This window comes from Bradysia coprophila, assembly GCF_014529535.1.
Source record: "Bradysia coprophila strain Holo2 chromosome IV unlocalized genomic scaffold, BU_Bcop_v1 contig_5, whole genome shotgun sequence".
In the NCBI taxonomy this organism is placed as follows: Eukaryota; Metazoa; Arthropoda; class Insecta; order Diptera; family Sciaridae; genus Bradysia; species Bradysia coprophila.
Window position 1 is genome coordinate 7,682,109 of NW_023503374.1, and position 22,070 is coordinate 7,704,178.

At 35.7% G+C, this 22,070-nt stretch overlaps 1 protein-coding gene and 1 long non-coding RNA gene across 2 annotated transcripts in view; one reads left to right on the forward strand and one right to left on the reverse strand.

Annotated features, from left to right (window-relative positions):
- LOC119071990 (neural cell adhesion molecule 2) overlaps positions 1 to 9,367 on the forward strand; it is a 100,087-nt gene extending 90,720 nt beyond the window's left edge. Inside the window, exons 12-18 of the mRNA XM_037177112.1 lie at positions 412 to 486; positions 552 to 636; positions 945 to 1,378; positions 4,567 to 4,856; positions 5,872 to 5,997; positions 6,308 to 6,499; positions 8,747 to 9,367. Coding sequence (XP_037033007.1) covers positions 412 to 486; positions 552 to 636; positions 945 to 1,378; positions 4,567 to 4,856; positions 5,872 to 5,997; positions 6,308 to 6,499; positions 8,747 to 8,848 — 1,304 coding nt within the window. The 3' untranslated portion in view covers positions 8,849 to 9,367. The remainder of the gene's footprint in view (positions 1 to 411; positions 487 to 551; positions 637 to 944; positions 1,379 to 4,566; positions 4,857 to 5,871; positions 5,998 to 6,307; positions 6,500 to 8,746) is intronic.
- On the reverse strand, positions 157 to 18,886 carry LOC119072001. The gene is made up of 3 exons (XR_005086769.1): positions 18,363 to 18,886; positions 12,203 to 12,208; positions 157 to 168 (listed from the first exon to the last, which is right to left on the reverse strand). It is a non-coding gene; the product is annotated as an uncharacterized LOC119072001 (long non-coding RNA).
- Positions 18,887 to 22,070: the final 3,184 nt, after the last annotated feature.

Genomic DNA, 22,070 nt, shown 5'->3' on the forward strand with positions numbered 1-22,070 from the left:
ATCAAACATCATGTCGTTAAAATCGACTTCATCACCTGATATCCTAAACTCTTTGCTCCAAGGAAAAATATTATTGAATTGAATTTTCCACCTACCCATAATATTCTATAAGCTGGCTGAAGTCGTGTATACTGTACAGCTCTCTCTCTATAGGTATATATATTCTCACTCAATCTGTTCCCAATTTTCAATCAAATGTATACCAAAAGTAACACCTTATATAACACATACTATAACCGTCGTCGCCGCCGCATCCTCAAAAATGTATTTCCTCCGTTTATTTTCTATTTTATAAAACGCCTAACAATAAATTTAACTTCAAATAAATTTAGGCAAAAAAAATGTTGGGGAAAAGTAGCAAAAAAAAACGTTGTTGAAAAAGGCCAAAATTTTTTTTTTATATATTTACAGGTAGACCAGATTCTCTTACAAATTGTACCATATTGAATCAAACATACAATGGATTTCAAATTGAATGCATTGAAGGTAAATGATTTCAGGAACATGTATGGGATTCATATATCTTCTATGTATATATAAATGGATTTCAGGTTTTGACGGTGGTCTTCCGCAGGACTTCGTTATTGAGGTTTATACAGTTGGAAATCGACAAAATCCAATAATCATAAAATCAAAGTAAATGCTTTTTTTGTGCCATCATTGTGTGCTTGGTTGTGTGTTTATATATGCTGAACTGAAAAGTCTATCAGTGATTGAATGGTTAAACTCAACCGTCCAATTGATACACAAACGTTATGTATGGGTGTTGTTGTTGTTGTTATTTTTCTTCAATTTTTTTTTCCTTTCTCTACTTCATTCACATTTTCTGTGTTTTTGAATGGTCGTGACATCAACGACATTGATTGAATTGAAACAAGTGTGTTGTGCTAACGAAATACGGTTTAACCGAAACGAATATTTTTTTTTCTCTCCCCACTTGACAGAGTTCCTTATTTTGAATTGAAAAATTTGAATTCCGGTGCTGGATACAATGTGTTTATGATAGCCCAGAATCGAAAGGGTCGCAGTAATTCGACCGTTTTGCAAGTGTACACGCTAAAAAATCCGGAAAAACAAACCGATTTATCATTGGCATCTGGACCGGCCATTGAAAATATGAAACCGTTTCTGGCTATACTGTTAGGCATTGTCGGTGGTATGATGTTCATTGCCATCGTTATTGTGTTCATCGTTCGAATGCGCGGGTCATCCGGTCGAGATCGAAATAATTGTGAAACGACGACGTACACCACAACGACGACGACAATGCAAAATGGTCAACGGAATGTGCAGACAACACAAGATATGGGCTTAGCTAGAAATTTATGTAACGACAGTGTGGAGAGCATTGAGAAGAATCCGGATATAATACCACAAGGTAATTTATTTGTTATGGTTTGATTGTTCGAAATATGAATGTCTGATGTTGGGAACGATGTTGTTGATGTGGTCAACAACTGTGAGTGGTTGTGTATTGTATAGTATATGTATATACATTGTCCATATGAAAACACGGTTAGGGTGGGATGGTATTTTTTTCTCGGAAAAATTAGGAGTTGGAAGCTTCGTGGAAAAACTAAATTTAGGTAAAAAATATCCAAAATTACTGTTGGAAGGAAAAAAAACAGTAGTTTCTGTCTGAACGGATCTTCCAGGAAATTATGTCAAAGTATGAATTTTCTTTGATTTTTGTTTTAGCTAAGGAAATTTGTATTTTTACGAAAAGTTCACATTATAAAAAGTTACCTCACTTGAACATAATGTACAGAAAAACCCATCATAGTGGATCACACCAAGTCTTCTACATTTTTTTTACATTTGCTCCAGAATGAGCCATCAGAGTTTTAAAAGTCATCGATGTTACCGATCAATTAAGTCCTTTCCAGTCTATGATATTCTGGCGTTAAATTTGAATTCGCTGAGGGATTTTCAAATTTTGTGCCAAGATATCATAACCTGGAAACACTTGGACTGGGAACACCGATGACTTTAAAACTTTAAAAATTTCTAATATGTTCCGAACTAAAAAAAACCACTGCATGTCACTAAGTTCTATAGGTCTTTAAGTATTGTAGTCAACTGTCCTTCACTGCTAAGTTTCAAGTATCAGTGTTAAATATCAAGTTGCAAGAATATTGAAGTCTAACTCAACTCAAATCTATTACTTCCTTCTGTTCATCAAATTAGTAAAAATCTGTTATTTCAATAGTTTTAGTACTTTTTGTTAAACAAAATCATCTAGTTATCACAGCTTATTTGTGTCTATGTTATCGCTAACAGATGACGTAACGTAATGTACGTTTAAAATTGATCACATTGAAAAATTAATCGAGCAAAATGGAACTGGTACATACCTAATACTGAATATCCCACTGAAGTCGAGAGTACCTTGTTTGAAAGCCAAGCCAAAGTGGAGACTGAATAAAGGTTTACCCAAAAAATGTTACTGATCTGAATAGTGGGATCTCTCAGTGATTGTCGATGTAATCCCAGTAGAAATGTTTGCCATTTTTAGATTTACGCCACTTATTTAAAAAACATAGCTAACGCCGACCCGTACGAAACACCTATTCGTATCAAAAGCCTTTAATGTGAAACTCTTCATTTCTCTTACTTCATTTTCTTCTCTGCTGAAAAACTATTCTCCCTTTAAAATCACTTACATTATCCACTCTTTGCCTTGTTATCATATACAACTAAATTGCCGGAGGCAATATAGACAGCCCGTACGAAGACAAATTTCATAAATTCCTATTTAAACAGCTATATACCGCTATATTTAACTATATTTCACTATAAATAAACATTTCACAGATAAATATATGCTATTATATAGCTCTATATGCCTGTATATAGCTCAATATAGCTGTATATAGGTATATATAGATGTCCGTATATGGAATACCTGAAACCCCACACACATAACAAATTATTTCCATGATAACAGAAACTCTCTAAGTATCATTTTTCCCAAGATATTTCTATTTTACTAAAATCCAATATGGCCGCCGGCAGCCATTTTGTTAGGAGACCGGAAATAGTACCGACGCTTTACATTCGTTAATACCTTTCAAACAAAAAAAAATTCATGAAATTCGGTCAAAATTTACTCGAGATATTGTCAAAATACACCACGTTCACTGTACTTCCGAGTAGCCAGATAAGAGCTCACTCCAAGAGACCTAGCTCACGCTCCGGAGAACATAATTTCATAATTTTTTTTTTCCCTGATTGGTACGGTCAATACCTATCTAATAAAGCTAAAACAGACGAAATATGTTCAAATGTGGCCGACCTACAAGCAAAAACTGCTTGCCGCCCTGTGCCTGTTCCACACCAAGGGGTCTAACTCACGAGTCGGTCATCCGATTTCCATAAACTTTTTTTTTGTCGATCGGTATTGTAAATACCTTTTATTTGACGTATCACTTACAAGTTTAACGTTTAAATGTCCGGAGATATCTTCGAAAAACCGTAAAGCACTTATTGGGCCACAGCTCGGGAGGGGTCGATCCAAAATCACTCATCTTCGAACTTAGCCTGTCTTTTGACATTACCAAACGGGAAAAAAAAGAATTTTCAAAATCGGATGCATTTTACTCAAGTTATCGTGCAGACAGACAGACGGACAGACGGATAGACGGACAGACGGACAGACGGATAGACGGACAGACGGACATTTTTTTTTTCGCGGATTTGGCATCTCTAGACACCACAATAGGTTTCCCCTTACTCAGGGAGTCCAATTCGACGTGTTACAAACGTATGCGTAAACCTATAAGACCCCAGTACTTCGTACGGGTCTAAAAAGAAGCCATTCGTGGTCGATTCTACGAAGCGTGAAAAAACCAGTCCACAAAAGTTGTAGTGGTCTGAAGACCCCAAAAAACCTCTAATCAGATTATGGCCCGGAGCAAAACAACTTCGTGTGTTTAAAAATGAAAACCTGAAAATTTTCAAGTTAAGGGCCATTCACCAAGATTGAAGATATTTTCCTCCTGTTTTTTTTTTGTTGTTGTTGTTACCATATTAAAATGCAAATTTGATATGTGATTCCAAGAAATTAATGACATGGACCTGATAATGGGTTACGCACTTGACTTACGTACGCGAAAAATATATATGACTGCATGGGGCTTGGGGCTACTATGTTCCTAGCTACACTCTCAACTGTCTTACTAACAACTGCAATTCAGCACCGATTTCCTAAATGTGAACATTTTTGTTGCTTTATTCATCCAAAAGGAAGAGAATTCATATGCAAAACGGCAACTAATGACATGCATTGCTTAAAATCCGATTAAGATGTCTAGTAAGATACAAACTTTTCGCAATGTTAAACACAGCCATGCAAGTCGAAACTTGCGAAAAAGTCGAAAATCGGTGCTAATTAGTCTACACGTATTTCCAATAAATCCTTGATGTTTTGCGTGTGTGCATACCGTCTTCCCGTCTGCATAATGTTGCGATCTATTCGAAATTTAAGTGCATGCACGTATAGTCTTTGAATATATTCAAAAAACCATTAACCATCCATATATTTCCATATAATACTCTGGAAATCAGGCAACAAACTTGACGATAAGGACGAAGACGAAAAAGGTTTCGAGTGGATAAATAATAGCAATCATCCAAGAATGTATGCAACGGCTGCTGTTGCTGAACAAAATTTGGCGAACTCAACGTCAACGTATAATCCGTTCAATATAAACAGCCAGAACTGCACTAGCTTGAAACAGCAGCAACAACACCAGCAGCAGCAGCAACATCATGCTTTTCCAACTTCGCAACATCAAACATTTATCACAAATTATAGCACCATGGTTCCACATAGCAAATATAATCACATACACAAGGTAATCATTTTAAATTTAGTTTTAACATGGTTTTAACATATTATTAAGAGGAATGGGCGGTAAAGATGGGTGACTGTGATTAGTATAATGCGATGGTGCATGTGTACGAATATAATATGGATTTTCGGTGCATAGAGAAATATTTATTTCAATGAACGAGATTAAAATGAACGTGACATTGATATGGCACAATGGTGCATTTTACTTCAACAATGTTTTTGAAAATTTGTTCAATTCTCATTTACCACCAATGGACATTTTTCCAGATATCTGACTTTTCACTTCGTTTTTAGTGCAATGACAGGAAAATGGCCCTCGACATGGCCAAAGCTTTTACATCATTTTCCTCAGTTTGGGTTTTTTTATATTTTTTTTTTCAAAAAGGACTGTTTTGCTGAAATGAAATATTTAGGGTAAAGCGACGTGGTACTCTAATTTTACTAAGTATCTATCTGCAACCTCATATTGTTTAAGATGGGCTTCTCGGAAAGTTATCAGGGAGTACTATCTGCCAACAATTCAAACCGAGTTTGACAGAAAACTATCAAATTTCGACGTCCTAGAACTGTGAGACTGTCATTGGGACATACACATTCTGGCAAAATAAATAAAATCATTTTAAAGGATTGCCAGCATTCCTAACATAAATCAAAATTAAAGTCAGACTTCAAGACCGCATTATCTAAAGTACCATTCCCATCATTTGCCCCATTGCCAAGTAAGGAATTTTATTCAAAAACTTGAGGTAAAGTTTTGCCTCCATGAAGTAAAGGTAACTTTACCTCACGTCTTTGAATAAAATATTTTTCTCTTCGGAAACCTTAAACTTGATTTCACGCAAAGTATTAGCATAAACGTCTCTTATACAGAAACAAAAAAGTTGAGTTAAATAAGCCTGCAACCTGCAAGCCATGGTAAACATGGTAACATTTCTTCTTCTACTTTAAACCTAGAGACTAACACCATTATTTACTGTTTATTTCATGAATTAATGTTAACGTTTTGTGTTGCCCAGGACCTTACATACGCAGAACTATCTGCAGCATCACCGACACAACGAATACCATACGCGACAGCAACATTAGGTAGACCATCTAGAACAGCCGATTTTAAACGCCACGAGCCAACGATTTACGCTCAGGTAAATCCAAAACGATAATTTGGTTGGGTTTCCTCACAATGTTTACAAAAGGAAATGGAATTCCAGTTATATTGCTATAGTTGGCAGCTTATTAATGAACTTTGCGTTTAAATAGTAAATTTGGATTTAAATTAATTCCTCGGTGCATGTAAATCCGCACCTAAACTGAAAAACAATTGCATATTACATTCAAACCACCGGAGATTTAATGTCGCACATAAATATATTATGTGTCGGGGTCTGATTAAATAATAAGTTCGACTATAATGTATCGCAGGTATTGTAACATTCAATTATCCCGTTATTACAGATCGATTTGGCACACCCGCATACAATGTATGCCACTAGTCCCATGTATGTGACAAGCAGCGCAACGGGAGTAACAATGTCACACCCATCACAGTTGTTAACAACATTTCCACCACCACCATTGTTTGCCAATAATCCAACAAATAATTTAATAAACAATCCTGCCATACCGCCGGCTTGTTTTGCTGAAATGGTAAGTCTTTCGTTTTCTGTTTTTATTTTAAAGCCAGAAATGTTTTTCCATTTTTTTTTTTAAGTTTGAGATGTTATTGAGCTGCTTCTCGTCTGAACAGTAATATGATATAAGACGGGAACGGGACAAAGTTTTTAAATCCAATTATGTGTTTGTTCAATGTTGCTGTTTTCGGAATGTATCGTCGAAAAACATTTTTACTTCTTGGCATATGTCTGGTTTATGTATGGAATACTTGAATAATTTCTTTGAATTGTCTTTCGTTTTCTGCTGTTACGTAGACTCTTCTTACAGAGTTAAGAGAAACGGTTCTGTTCACCATGTGAACGCTTTTGGCAACACAACATATTCATTGATTTTTTCTAAACTGATTCTGTTTCTTAATTTGCGACGAGTTGGTTAATTTTGCTAAATATTGGACTGGACTATACGGTGCTAGATGTGATTATCTTTGTTCGGTATGGTTTGATTTGATTTGTTTAGAGACCTCACTAACAGTCCCTTACGGCCAATAACAAATGCAGTATGGAGCGCTGGCTCAACGTTACTTCCGAACCAAGAGTCAAAGTATGCAAATACTCTCTGAGGAAATCTAGGTTCTTATTGATATCTCGCCTAAATGCAAGCTAGAGATTTGCACACAAATTCATCGTATTTGGCTTTACATTATACGAGCCATTCAGTGTGTACGTGTACATCGTTGCAGCCATCAAACACAATGCAACTACCCAAATTATGAAGTATTACTGAACGTCTTGACGTCTTGTCAATTTCTCGGCGAGTTGGCCAAGTTATGGTTCATTTAATTCGTCATTCAATTCTTGAGAAGGTTTAAGTCTGTCTATTGCTAGATTAAAGACAATGAATGTCAATGAGGACACAGTATAGTTTGGCAATAGCTGATAGAATTTTTTTAACCTTTCAGACTCTCTGCAAGCATATCCGCAGCACAGTTATTGAATCTTTCACTTTCTTTGATTACAGTACTTTGTTCAAAATGATGGAAAACCTTTCACTTCATTAGTCTTGAGAAAAAAAGTGATCACCCGAGTAAGTCTAAAGCCATTCCGAAAAGCCCACCTGTCCTAGATTCTGTATGAGCTTTCCTATTCAGAGGAAGAATATGTGAATTTCACACCTAGTTTTTGGTCTGGACTTCATTCCTAATGTCTTTAAGACATTTTAAATCGGATGGTAACAATCGAACGTTATTAGTTTTGGGTTGAGCGTTAAAAATAATTCCATTTACAAATATTTCCATCTAATTGGTACCAATTTGATGATAATAACGGTAGCGAGAATTAAAATATTTGTAAAAGGAAAAATTCCAATGGTTGTCGATCAAAAAATATTTTAAATCTAGATTATTAAGATATTATTTGATGTTACATGCAACCTGACGAAGCTATTATTTGATGTTACATGCAACCTGACAGGGCCTATTTTAGGGAGTTTAATTTCCAAAAATTTCCAAAATTTCACAAATTTCACAAAAATTCTTAAAATTTCCAAATTTTGTTTTCTGTTAGATCTCATTCCGAAGTAATCAGTTACGCTCAAAGACATGAAAAATAACTAAAAAGGCAGTAAAAACAACATTTACGATGCAATCTGTTGTGTTTTTACATGAAATGACGAAAAGTGATGGAAAAATTTGAGAATTTTTGGAAATTTAACTTCCTTAAAATAGGCCCTGAACCTGACGCTATTTATTATCACGAAAAGTTTAAAGTTTTAAAGTTTCATGTTATTGAAATTTCATTGCACGCTCTACCTTAATGGAAATGCTGGACAATACGTTCAGTAACGAATCTCTGTGAAATTCGAAGCTTATTCTGTATGTACACAGAACTACTCTTAGCATTAACTCTGAAATGTTAAAAAGCCTGCAAGCCCGTCGTAACGAGATAAATGCAGCACTTATTTTGATTTCATCAGCTATGTTAATTGTTAATGCTAGGAGCCATGCTATGATATGTACACGCTGAACAATTCACACTGAAAATTTTCTTTGCGAAAATCTTGATCATTTAAATCACTCTAACACGTTAATTATTTATAAACTCTTTTTAAATAAAACGTAACCTTCGTACCCATTATTCCTTCGACCGACATTATCCAGTTTTGATTCCGAATATACTTATATTTTATAGAGAACAAAGACCGGCGCACATCCGACCATAACCAATTCATTTTAGAAAATCTTTTAAATGAGACAAACACAAATGATTTTTCAATAATTTACAGCATAAAACCTCACTGCAACCTGTGCCCGAAGTACCAGCATCTACTTGCACGGGTAGTCTTAACTCGGATGATAAAGGGCCTACAAGCGGTACGAGATTCTGACGGTAAAGCGATTTTTTTTAGTGTATAAATTTTGAACAGTGCAAGCTGGAATGGAATGATTATTATTTATATAAATAGAACTTATAGATAATAAATATAAACCAGTCAGATAAATGATAGGTGAATATAAAGAGTTAATGTTTTTTGAAGTAATATCAAGTGATTTTATACGCATTCACAATTTATATAATAAAACAAAAAACCATAAATAAAATTGAAACAAAACAAAAAATTATTCAACAATCAGCTACAGAAACGATGTGGACGACGGTAGAAAGTTACTGAATTGTACTGAAAATGAAATTCATATAAAAAATTTATATTATAAACAGAGATTATGTTTTCATAATTAAAAAATAAGCAAAAAAAATATTCGAAAATTATTTTTGAATTTTTCCATAATATCGACCGTTTGTACATCCTTTAAACATTGTCTATTTAATGATGTTGATATATATACGTGATAATAGTTTATTAACAACTACAGTCGATGGGTTTTAAAACAATAAAAAAACATTACCATAACCACAACGGACTTTTTAATTATTTCTTTTCAATGCTTCAGTTTCATAATGGCTCATGTTTCACAATGATAGAGCGCTTCAGTACTCACTAGTGTACCATAGCACTTGCCTTCGGCTCGGGCTACAAAACTCACACTAGTCAAAATAACAAAGAGAGGAAGACCGATCTTAAAAATTTGTACCAGAAATGTAAGTTCCACCTTTCAATTCCTTTTCCAGTGGATTCCATTTATTTCCAAAAATTATTAAAATACAATTGTTAAAAGTTTCCAATGTGCAGAATAAGCACCACTTTAATGTCACCAGCTGGTGTACAAACAAAACACTTTTACAATTCAAAGGCCTACACACAATGCATTTCTGCGTTAACGTCATCTATGCGCGCACATAACACGTATGATTGAAGTAAACAAATTGATCAGAATGTGTTTTGGTTGTTTATCATACGGTAAGTCTATACATAATAAAAATCAACAAAACTGCAGAAAATATGAATCTAGGCCTTCGTTTGTTAAATAAAACGTCTAGATATCAAATACAAACCACTATCACAGAAAAAGTGACTGAATTCACATTTTTACACTGTTAACCACTAAGTGTCCAACCAATTCTAAAAATTCCAGTCACTCTCATAAACGGCTTTTCCAGAGGATACCGAAAGAGTTATTTATGTAGCAAGAATCGTAGGGAGATATATTATCGCACTAGATGTCAGACATCGTGTGCGACAATATACCAGCATACGATTCGGGTTGCTTACAACGTTTTTTGCAATAAAGAAAATCGAATGAATACCGAAGATAATCTTAGGGTGACTTCAGTAACACGTGGCTTTTATCGCACTAGTGTGATACGTTCATATGGCATTTCACACAAGTTACAAATATCATCACTGAATTGCATAAATTCTACTTTATTTCGAAAATTCCCTCTAGACCAGTGTATTCAACCTCTAATAGAGGTCCTCTATTTAACACATAAAAAGGTGGTGATAAAATTGGATAAAATCGAATGGACTGGCCTGGGAATAATCTTTCCTTCGTGAGTTTACACTAAACGTTTCAGTTCAGCGTCAGAGGTCCTAATAGAAACGACTTCAGAAGTCATTCAGTGACTGTTATCAGTGATTATTATTTTAGAAAGAAACTTTACTTTACGATGATCATTCATTCTTTCGGGAGATCTCATTTCTATTTTGATTTCTGCTGAGGTGAACGAACATTCTTTGAAAATTTCTTTCGAGTCACTTTTTCAGCATGTAAAAGTAAAAACCTTCAAATAACTCAGGTTATACGGTTTTACCACTATAGTGTATACCATGCGCAAGCTAGTTCTGTTAAATCCGTATAAAACACTAATAACCAGTTCTGTTTGTATGAGTGAACCAGCTGAAAATCATCTGAGGCAAACTTAAGCTGAAATTTGATTGCCCTTTCTTGTAATATAGAATTCGAAATCTATGCATTCTTCTTAGACGAACGATCAAATTTTAATATATTTTGATAAATACATCCCTTATGTCTGTTTTGTTTCAATTATTTTCTAGAATTTGGTGCAAAGTCGGTTACTTCATTGGCCTCTACGGCTAGAAGTTTACAGTTACTAGGTAACGGTTATAGAAAATATGGGTACTTATGTGCTCTGCTCGTGTATAATATGAAAAACAACACCGCCATATTCCGTTATGCACCATCAACATGTCTCTGCGTGTGATGACACCCTAATGACGCATCGTCATATTGTGTGGTGATTTTTTATTTGCGAAATTTAAAAGATAAAAAGAATTCACTCGCCGTTATTTGTACGATGGATATTAAAACGAGAAGTTGAATTAAATGAGAAAATCCACCTAGGTGAACCTGGGACGCTCATCAAATTTTTAATTTTAATATAAAACGAACGTAAAAAGATTTTTACGATGTCATGAAAAATACAGTGATAACGAACTCCTATGTCGGAAGTTTATTACACACCTCCACTCTGTACTATTTAGAATGGACTGATTATGTATTTGATATCTAACAATAAAAACCTTTATGCTAGAATTTTGTATTCTACTCGTATGAAGAGAATTAAAGGATTTACCCGTGCTTGCGAATTTAAAAAAAAGAAGAAAATTTTTTATTCTCGATGGATTCTCATCGAAATTTTTGGTACACAATTTTGCCGGATTTTTGTAGATACAAAACTTTGAACTGAAAATTTGATACTGACAGATGCAAATTATTTCTGAAGGTGCATATGTCCCAGTTTTTGTCAAAAATTTGGAAAAGTATGCAAGCGAAGGTAGCGGAAGAGGCTTCTGGATAACCATGTTAATTCGAGCCTTCACTTATTTTTCCAAAGAAATCTTCAATTTTTCATCCCCAAATCGAGTCCTGAAATAACTTACTTCAGTCAGGGAAGCAAAACACCAGATATACGATTGTCATAACACGACTTTATTGTGCAGTAATTTTCGCGTAAATTAGCAGCAAGTCGATGAACCAAATAAAGTGAGTGAGTATCACATCTGGGCAGACATACGCCGTCGGAGTATTTTGATCCATCGTCGATGATTTTCAAAATGTATTTTAATTGATTATTAAACACTCCATCCACACAACCAAACTTAGTCAAATAAATAATCTTTCACAGACGGTAAGTACCTATATTCAACTTCATTATTTGTGACATAAATTCTGATATATAGAATCACATTAGCTAGTACTGATCTTTGATTTTTGCCGTCATTATCCATAACAGATAACCCAGTCATAATTCAGTGCGCAAAAGAATGCTTTCAATGATAAAAGTCGGTTTGGATCCCGGTCACATTTCTTTTCTGGACGCAAGACTAGATTAAAATCCTACAAAATTGAAAATGAAAATTTGCAAACAGATATGGCATTTTGTTATCGTAAAAACAAGCTCAAATTAGAATTGCATGAGGTACCTCTCAATTTTTTGCTTATAACTATACGTAGAGAGAGTATCAGCGTAAATTCAATTTCATTTCGACTAATTTTCCCGAACAATGGTTTTCTACATTGGTGAATTTTGGTGCCGATGTAAAACAATAATTGAACGAATAAAAGAAATTAATTGGATATATTATACAGTGCATATGGAGCTAAACCAGAAATTAAAATAGTCAATAATCGAAAATTGGAATTGAAACCAAAAATATTATTTTATTTATGCTAATACGCATATATATAGATCTATATAATATCAGTTTCGTTTATTCAATTCATGTATGCATTAACAATTATAAACGCCCAATGTATGTCTGCTTATCTGTTTATCTATTTATCTATTTGTCGGTCACAAATTCCCAGCGTGAAAAAATCGCAAATAAAAACCCCAGCCAAAAAAATTTGGCAAATTTGGTGCGACATCTGTGTGATGAGTGTGGAATTTTTTTTTGTGGGAAAATTTGAAATTTCTTTGGGTCAAATTTTTTATTGGCAAAGTCTTAGAGTTTTGGGAATAGAATAGGTGAGTGTGCGCAAAAAGTGGAAAAATTTGGGCACTATCAGTTTTTAGACTTATCTCGGGAACTGTGGCAGATGGAAGATTGGTTTCTTCGGCAAAGTCTTAGAGTTTTGGGAATAGAATAGGTGAGTGTGCGCAAAAAGTGGAAAAATTTGGGCACTATCAGTTTTTAGACTTATCTCGGGAACTGTGGCAGATGGAAGATTGGTTTCTTCGGCAAAGTCTTAGAGTTTTGGGAATAGAATAGGTGAGTGTGCGCAAAAAGTGGAAAAATTTGGGCACTATCAGTTTTTAGACTTATCTCGAGAACTGTGGCAGATGGAAGATTGGTTTCTTCGGCAAAGTCTTAGAGTTTTGGGAGTAGAATATGTGAGTATGCACAAAAACTGTAAAAATTTGGGCACTATCAGTTTTTAGACTTATCTCGGGAGTTGTGGCAGATGGAAGATTTGTTTCTTCGGCAAAGTCTTAGAGTTTTGGGAATAGAATAGGTGAGTGTGCGCAAAAAGTGGAAAAATTTGGGCACTATCAGTTTTTAGACTTATTTCGGGAGTTGTGGCAGATGGAAGATTGGTTTCTTCGGCAAAGTCTTAGAGTTTTGGGAGTAGAATATGTGAGTATGCACAAAAACTGTAAAAATTTGGGAACTATCAGATTTTAGACTTATCTCGGGAGTTGTGGCAGATGGAAGATTGGTTTCTTCGGCAAAGTCTTAGAGTTTTGGGAGTAGAATATGTGAGTATGCACAAAAACTGTAAAAATTTGGGCACTATCAGTTTTTAGACTTATCTCGGGAGTTGTGGCAGATGGAAGATTGGTTTCTTCGGCAAAGTCTTAGAGTTTTGGGAATAGAATAGGTGAGTGTGCGCAAAAAGTGGAAGAATTTGGGCACCATCAGTTTTTAGACTTATCTCGGGAGTTGTGGCAGATGGAAGATTGGTTTCTTCGGCAAAGTCTTAGAGTTTTGGGAGTAGAATATGTGAGTATGCACAAAAACTGTAAAAATTTGGGCACTATCAGTTTTTAGACTTATCTCGGGAGTTGTGGCAGATGGAAGATTGGTTTCTTCGGCAAAGTCTTAGAGTTTTGGGAGTAGAATATGTGAGTATGCACAAAAACTGTAAAAATTTGGGCACTATCAGTTTTTAGACTTATCTCGGGAGTTGTGGCAGATGGAAGATTGGTTTCTTCGGCAAAGTCTTAGAGTTTTGGGAATAGAATAGGTGAGTGTGCGCAAAAAGTGGAAAAATTTGGGCACCATCAGTTTTTAGACTTATCTCGGGAGTTGTGGCAGATGGAAGATTGGTTTCTTCGGCAAAGTCTTAGAGTTTTGGGAGTAGAATATGTGAGTATGCACAAAAACTGTAAAAATTTGGGCACTATCAGTTTTTAGACTTATCTCGGGAGTTGTGGCAGATGGAAGATTGGTTTCTTTGGCAAAGTCTTAGAGTTTTGGGAGTAGAATATGTGAGTATGCACAAAAACTGTAAAAATTTGGGCACTATCAGTTTTTAGACTTATCTCGGGAGTTGTGGCAGATGGAAGATTGGTTTCTTCGGCAAAGTCTTAGAGTTTTGGGAATAGAATAGGTGAGTGTGCGCAAAAAGTGGAAAAATTTGGGCACCATCAGTTTTTAGACTTATCTCGGGAGTTGTGGCAGATGGAAGATTGGTTTCTTCGGCAAGGTCTTAGAGTTTTGGGAATCGAATAGGTGAGTGTGCGCAAAAAGTGGAAACATTTGGGCACTATCAGATTTTAGACTTATCTCGGGAGTTGTGGCAGATGGAAGATTGGTTTCTTCGGCAAAGTCTTAGAGTTTTGGGAATAGAATAGGTGAGTGTGCGCAAAAAGTGGAAAAATTTGGGCACTATCAGTTTTTAGACTTATCTCGGGAACTGTGGCAGATGGAAGATTGGTTTCTTCGGCAAAGTCTTAGAGTTTTGGGAATAGAATAGGTGAGTGTGCGCAAAAAGTGGAAAAATTTGGGCACTATCAGTTTTTAGACTTATCTCGGGAACTGTGGCAGATGGAAGATTGGTTTCTTCGGCAAAGTCTTAGAGTTTTGGGAATAGAATAGGTGAGTGTGCGCAAAAAGTGGAAAAATTTGGGCACTATCAGTTTTTAGACTTATCTCGAGAACTGTGGCAGATGGAAGATTGGTTTCTTCGGCAAAGTCTTAGAGTTTTGGGAGTAGAATATGTGAGTATGCACAAAAACTGTAAAAATTTGGGCACTATCAGTTTTTAGACTTATCTCGGGAGTTGTGGCAGATGGAAGATTTGTTTCTTCGGCAAAGTCTTAGAGTTTTGGGAATAGAATAGGTGAGTGTGCGCAAAAAGTGGAAAAATTTGGGCACTATCAGTTTTTAGACTTATTTCGGGAGTTGTGGCAGATGGAAGATTGGTTTCTTCTGCAAAGTCTTAGAGTTTTGGGAGTAGAATATGTGAGTATGCACAAAAACTGTAAAAATTTGGGAACTATCAGATTTTAGACTTATCTCGGGAGTTGTGGCAGATGGAAGATTGGTTTCTTCGGCAAAGTCTTAGAGTTTTGGGAGTAGAATATGTGAGTATGCACAAAAACTGTAAAAATTTGGGCACTATCAGTTTTTAGACTTATCTCGGGAGTTGTGGCAGATGGAAGATTGGTTTCTTCGGCAAAGTCTTAGAGTTTTGGGAATAGAATAGGTGAGTGTGCGCAAAAAGTGGAAAAATTTGGGCACCATCAGTTTTTAGACTTATCTCGGGAGTTGTGGCAGATGGAAGATTGGTTTCTTCGGCAAAGTCTTAGAGTTTTGGGAGTAGAATATGTGAGTATGCACAAAAACTGTAAAAATTTGGGCACTATCAGTTTTTAGACTTATCTCGGGAGTTGTGGCAGATGGAAGATTGGTTTCTTTGGCAAAGTCTTAGAGTTTTGGGAGTAGAATATGTGAGTATGCACAAAAACTGTAAAAATTTGGGCACTATCAGTTTTTAGACTTATCTCGGGAGTTGTGGCAGATGGAAGATTGGTTTCTTCGGCAAAGTCTTAGAGTTTTGGGAATAGAATAGGTGAGTGTGCGCAAAAAGTGGAAAAATTTGGGCACCATCAGTTTTTAGACTTATCTCGGGAGTTGTGGCAGATGGAAGATTGGTTTCTTCGGCAAGGTCTTAGAGTTTTGGGAATCGAATAGGTGAGTGTGCGCAAAAAGTGGAAACATTTGGGCACTATCAGATTTTAGACTTATCTCGGGAGTTGTGGCAGATGGAAGATTGGTTTCTTCGGCAAAGTCTTAGAGTTTTGGGAGTAGAATAGGCCGGAAAAGTAAAAAAGTCGGGAAGTTAGAATCGGGTGTTTCAATTAGGTTTTTGGAATTATCTCTGGAACTATGGGAGATGGAATATTGGTTTCTTCGGCAAAGTCTTAGAGTTTTGAGAGTAGAAGACGGCGGCATTAATGAAAAAGTCGGGAATTGGGAATTAGCTGTTTCAATTATGTGTTTGACGGAATTATGTGTTTGGCGGGATTAGGTGTTTCACGGGATTAGGTGTTTCATGGTATTATGTGTTTGACGGGATTAGGTGTTTCACGGGATTAGGTGTTTCATGGTATTATGTGTTTGACAGGATTAAGTGTTTGACGGGATCATGTGTTTGACTGGATTAGGTGTTTCAATTATTTACATGTTTGACGAGATTAGATGTTTCACGGGATACGGGATTAGGTGTTTGACGCGATTGGGTGTTAAACGGGATTAGGAGTTTCACGGGATTAGGTGTTTGACGCGATTGAGTGTTTCACGGAATTAAATCTTTGACGAGATTAGGTCTCAATCTTAATTCAATTCCAAAATTTACTGATCTTCAGTTGAGATCTCAACTCAACTTAATTCCTAACTTTCTTCTCGCCGTAAAGGCGTTTTGTTGGTTCCTAGGGAGCTCATCATTTTATGAAATGTAACGTAACGGAGTTTTGTTCGTCCCTACAGAATTCATCTTTTTACGAAATGATTACCAATTTTCTTTGTACATAAAAAGCGGTTTAACACGCCGAGCGATCCGGCCCATTGCCCCGGAGCGAAGCGGAGTGCCGCAATGCGAGCCGGGCGCCGGAACGGTGTCGGTAACTTAGGAGTTATTTTTTTTTCTTTCGCAACGTCTAATAATTAGTCTGTGTAATTTTTGTTATAAAAAATTTCAATTTACAGAACCAAATTATAGACGGCAACTGAATTCACCCTTTAATAAATTGTATTATTGTTGGTTTGTCATAGAAAGGTAAAAAATTGGTTCTGGAGATATTATAACTAGATATGGAAATAATAAATGTATGGAATGGAGATAAAACATATTAAAAAGTTGAGATAACAATTTCAGAAAAGAAGATAACATCAGAGATTAAAAATTTAAAAATGGAGATTTCAAATGGAGATAAAAACAACTAAAAACTGAGATAAACAACATGAAAATGCAGAAACTATGAAGTATTTGACGTCATAAGGGGTTAGGTGTTTGACGGCATTAGGTGTTTGACGGGATTAGGTGTTTGACGGGATTAGGTGTTTGACGGGATTAGGTGTTTGACGGGATTAGGTGTTTGACGGGATTAGGTGTTTGACGGGATTAGGTGTTTGACGGGATTAGGTGTTTGACGGGATTAGGTGTTTGACGGGATTAGGTGTTTGACGGGATTAGGTGTTTGACGGGATTAGGTGTTTGACGGGATTAGGTGTTTGACGGGATTAGGTGTTTGACGGGATTAGGTGTTTGACGGGATTAGGTGTTTTTCGGGGTAGCTTGCTAGGCGGCGATGTGGCGCGTAGCGCCACGGGAGTCGACTAGTTGCATAATATATGAGCGGTACCATATATCATAAGGACTGTTAGTCCAGGAAATGATATTTTAGGGAACGTTCAGAAAAGAAATTGAAATACTATTACATGACTAGGGATAAAAAGATGAAAAGTAGAGTTTTGAATTTTGTTGATCCGAGGCGAAGCCGAGGTCAATAAACACACGAAAACGAGACTTTTCATTTTTATCCCGAGTTACGTAATGGATTTTACATGCTGAGAGCGTCGAAAGAAGTGCTTGAAACATGAAAAGTACGGTTTTCGACGCATGTAGCATGTAAAAAATGTTAAAAAGCATCAGCTACTTATAACAGCAATGAAACTTTATCAATGAAAGGTAGGCGTATTTTTTAAGACAGCTTGTTAAATACCACACATAAAAACATATTAGAATACGTCCTATTTTGGAACTTTTCATTTTGCCACACAACGAAAAAATTACTTATGTTATTTGACTCACTAAGCTCCTGGGAATGACTTTACACGCTCATGTCAATGAAGTAATGACACATTTCCCGGGAGTTTAGTGAGTAAACTAGTTTATCAAATATTCTGGCTGGAGTGAAGGTAAAGAGTCATGAGAGGGCCGAGGGCGGTTTATCATGACTGTCATTAATGTAATTGTAACGATGGCTAGTGTTATATAAAGAGTTGTTACAATCCACATATCGTACATTACACTAGGCAACACAGGTCATGTACAGGGATGGTGACATAGTGCGTTGGATAGGTCTTGGTGCCCTGAATACGGAACACACCTCCGTTCGTCCCAGTCACGTCTGTGTGGAGACGTAACCCATTAGAATATATGACAATGAAAGTGCACCGATCCGATTGGCCGTTGGTGTGGTAAGGTATTCGGACCTCCTGAGTTCAAATAACAACTCTATTGGTCTCGATCACCTATCTGTGGTTCAGATCGAAAAAAAAATAACCACACAGTCAAAAAATATTCCTGGTCTGAACCACAGATGGGTCACCGAGATCAATAGAGTTGTTATTTGAACTCAGGAGGTCCGAATACCTTACCACGCCAACGGCTAATCGGATCGGTGCACTTTCATTGTCATATATTCTAATGGGTTACGTCTCCACACAGACGTGACTGGGACGAACGGATGTGTGTTCCGTATTCAGGGCACCAAGACCTATCCAACGCACTATGTCACCATCCCTGTACATGACCTGTGTTGCCTAGTGTTATTAATTAGGGTTCCCATTTTTCAATTTTGAAAAAGAGGACATTTCGGCATCAAAAAAGAGGACAAAAAGAGGACGCCTTCACATTCAAAAAAGAGGACGAAAAGTGAATTTCTGACGCGGAATTACAACGACTGTACATTCACTTTGTGCAACTATTGTGTAATTTACACCACAGTTCATGCTGAAAACAAAAAATTCAAAAATGCTCTAAGCAATATGCACTGAAATAGTTCTGATATTCTTTTGGATTCCTTCTCAGTGATAACATTTGATTTTTTTTTTTTTTTTGATGTGAAGAGTTTGTTGTATTGTATTACCTTTTAGAGATTCTCTGACAGAGAAGATTATTAGTTACAGAGCAAATTTATGCTGAAAATTGACTGCCTTTGACTGTAATGCCGCGCAGCGAAAATTTTTCGTTTTTTAGGTATTAAATTTACTTAAAAAAGAAGAAGACCTGAAAAGAGAGGACTGTCCTCTAAAAAGAGGACGAATGGGAACCCTAACATTATCCACCTCCCCTTGTAGCGTTTTCTGAAACCTTCGTGCTGGCACTAGTGATCTATTCTAGTAGAGTGGATGGAAAATCAGAAAAAAATGACTTTGCATTTTACCAGATGTGTAAATTTACTGGTCTAAAAATAATTTCGTTTATTTTTCAATTTAATTGCAGCGACAGCTGGCCAGTCAATATTTATTTTCGATAAAGGACTGTTGATGTACTTACCTTCATTTTAAACGTGAATAGAATTAAAAGTATCAAATTGGAATGTTTAAATTTTTCAATTATCCAAAATATTTTCACCAATTTGCCCCAACCATAGCCACTCAATTCAATTTTAATTTTTTAATTGTAATTGACCAGACGCAAAAGAGAACTAATTGATGTTGCCAATAACTATTATACAAGTCCAACACAACACGCCATAGTTTACCGTATTCCTTAGTATCCATTTCAGTTCTTCAATACGGAATTTCCACAACATTCACAATCACAGTCACAATAACTTTATGTGCGACAGTTAGATCTTCATTTTTACAAACGTCACATTTGAACACTAGTTCAAAAAGGGGAAACTATTTTAAAATCCATTTACGCACCTGTAAAGTAATTTTTATGGCACATTCTGCCGAAGTTTCGATTTTCACTCGTCTCCGAAGGGCAGATAATCGTGAAAATATATTTTCATTGATTTTTACGGATTTTCTTGAAATTTAAACAATTCTTTGGATTCAACAAATATGAGGATTTTCTTGTGAGTGCATAAAGATTTTCTGTCTTAATCTGGCCCGTTTTGTACTAAAAATGAGAAAATCCCTTTTGTGAGGTAGAATATATCTTCGTCAAGAAATAAATGGATTAGTCCGCTTTTGTCTTTAGTTTAAGTAAATCAATTATACTTAATTGGTCCAGTTACATGGAGGCTTTCATTGCATGTAGAACGGTGTACGTAAAAAGTTATTTATTATGTATGTATCGATATTATAACTGGCATATTATGGATCTTTCTCAAGTATATTCTAACTCATACGTTCACTTATGAATTAAGAATTTTAGATTCCATGTATGTAGGTACTACACATAGAGAGCACTAATGATTTCCAATTTATAAGTCGACTTATAGGTTGAAATACATTTATGCAATTACCTAAGTATACCTTCTAAGACCAAAACTATAGTTAAATCGACTTTACACAATTTGTACTTTATACTTCTATATATACATAAGTTTGTAAATAATAAAAACTGTGACAACATTTCCGTTGAAATATAAACTCGTTATAATTAATTGAAAGACACGTTTTCAGTCGGGAGTTTTCACATAAAATACATTAGTCAAACATGACGCCTTTGGAGGAAATGTCTTCATTTTTGTCAAGAAATTCTCGAGAAAATGAATTCGGCAAGAAAGCAAATGAGAAAGTCATTTATTATATTTTCATGGAATTATTGTGTACACATATAACATGTCATGAGTATAAAAAGGTGAGTCTCCTTAATTTTTCAGCAGAATTCTCATTATGCATAAGTGGATGACATAACATGCCATTAATTTATTTTATTTGATGATTTACGATCATACATGGTCCAACAGTCAAATGTGTTTGAAATGATTTTTTTAGTGTGCCTTTACGCATCTTAGATTATGGCTTTGTGTTTGTATATTGTGGTATAGAGTGTTTAAATGAGAGAGATGGCGAAACGACAACCTATTGTTCCATCTCGGGGTCTGCTGTCAGATTCTTTTGTATTATCGATGACAGCAGACCCCGAGTTGATTTTCCATCTCGCTCTATTTAAACACCGTATACCACTGAATATAAAACACAGCCAATAGAAGACGACTGAGAAAAAGATGTAACGAGTTACGTGAATTGGAATGAGTTCTGATGAGCTAGGGTGGTTCCATTAGGGCTTCCCGAATATTATTTCTTAAAATCACGACAATTTAAATCTTTTCTTTGTTGTCGAAACTATTGTTATACACACAATTGTTAAAAGTTTCCCATGTGCTGAATAAGCACCAGCTGAATATCACCAGCTGATCTACTAACACACACTTACCGTATGATAAACAATCAAAACACTTTCTGAACAATTTGTTTACTTCAATCATACGTGTTATGTGCGTGCATAGATGACGTTAACGTAGAAATGCACTGTGAGTAGGTTGTCTTTGAATTGTTTACAATGCAAAGTGTTTTTGTTTGTACACCAGCTGGTGATATTCAGCTGGTACTTATTCAGCACATAGGAAACTTTTAACAATTGTACGAAAGGCCAATTTGTTTTAAATAGAGAAGCCGTGGAGAACAACGAACTCAAATGAATTTAGATAGAGTTATTGTCAACGCAACAGCAAGCATTTGCACTGCGTTTGAAAAGTATCTTCAGTTATGTAAACTTGTTTTTCTAAAAATAAGTCGAATATATGATACACAAATGCTGATGCGTTGTTCTTATGTATTTTGTGATTTTCTGTATTATCGACTATCTCAGTGTATGTTAAGGGTAAACTCAAAGCTCATGCGATTTCGTAAAAAAACATCATACAGGGAGGGAAAAGTATAATTCGACATTATTTCTGATTTGGGAGTGTTGTGGAATGTAATTCTCCACAAGAATTTCGTTAAACAAATGAAAATCTAGATTTTTATTTCCTAAATTTTTGTTAGGAGCGCG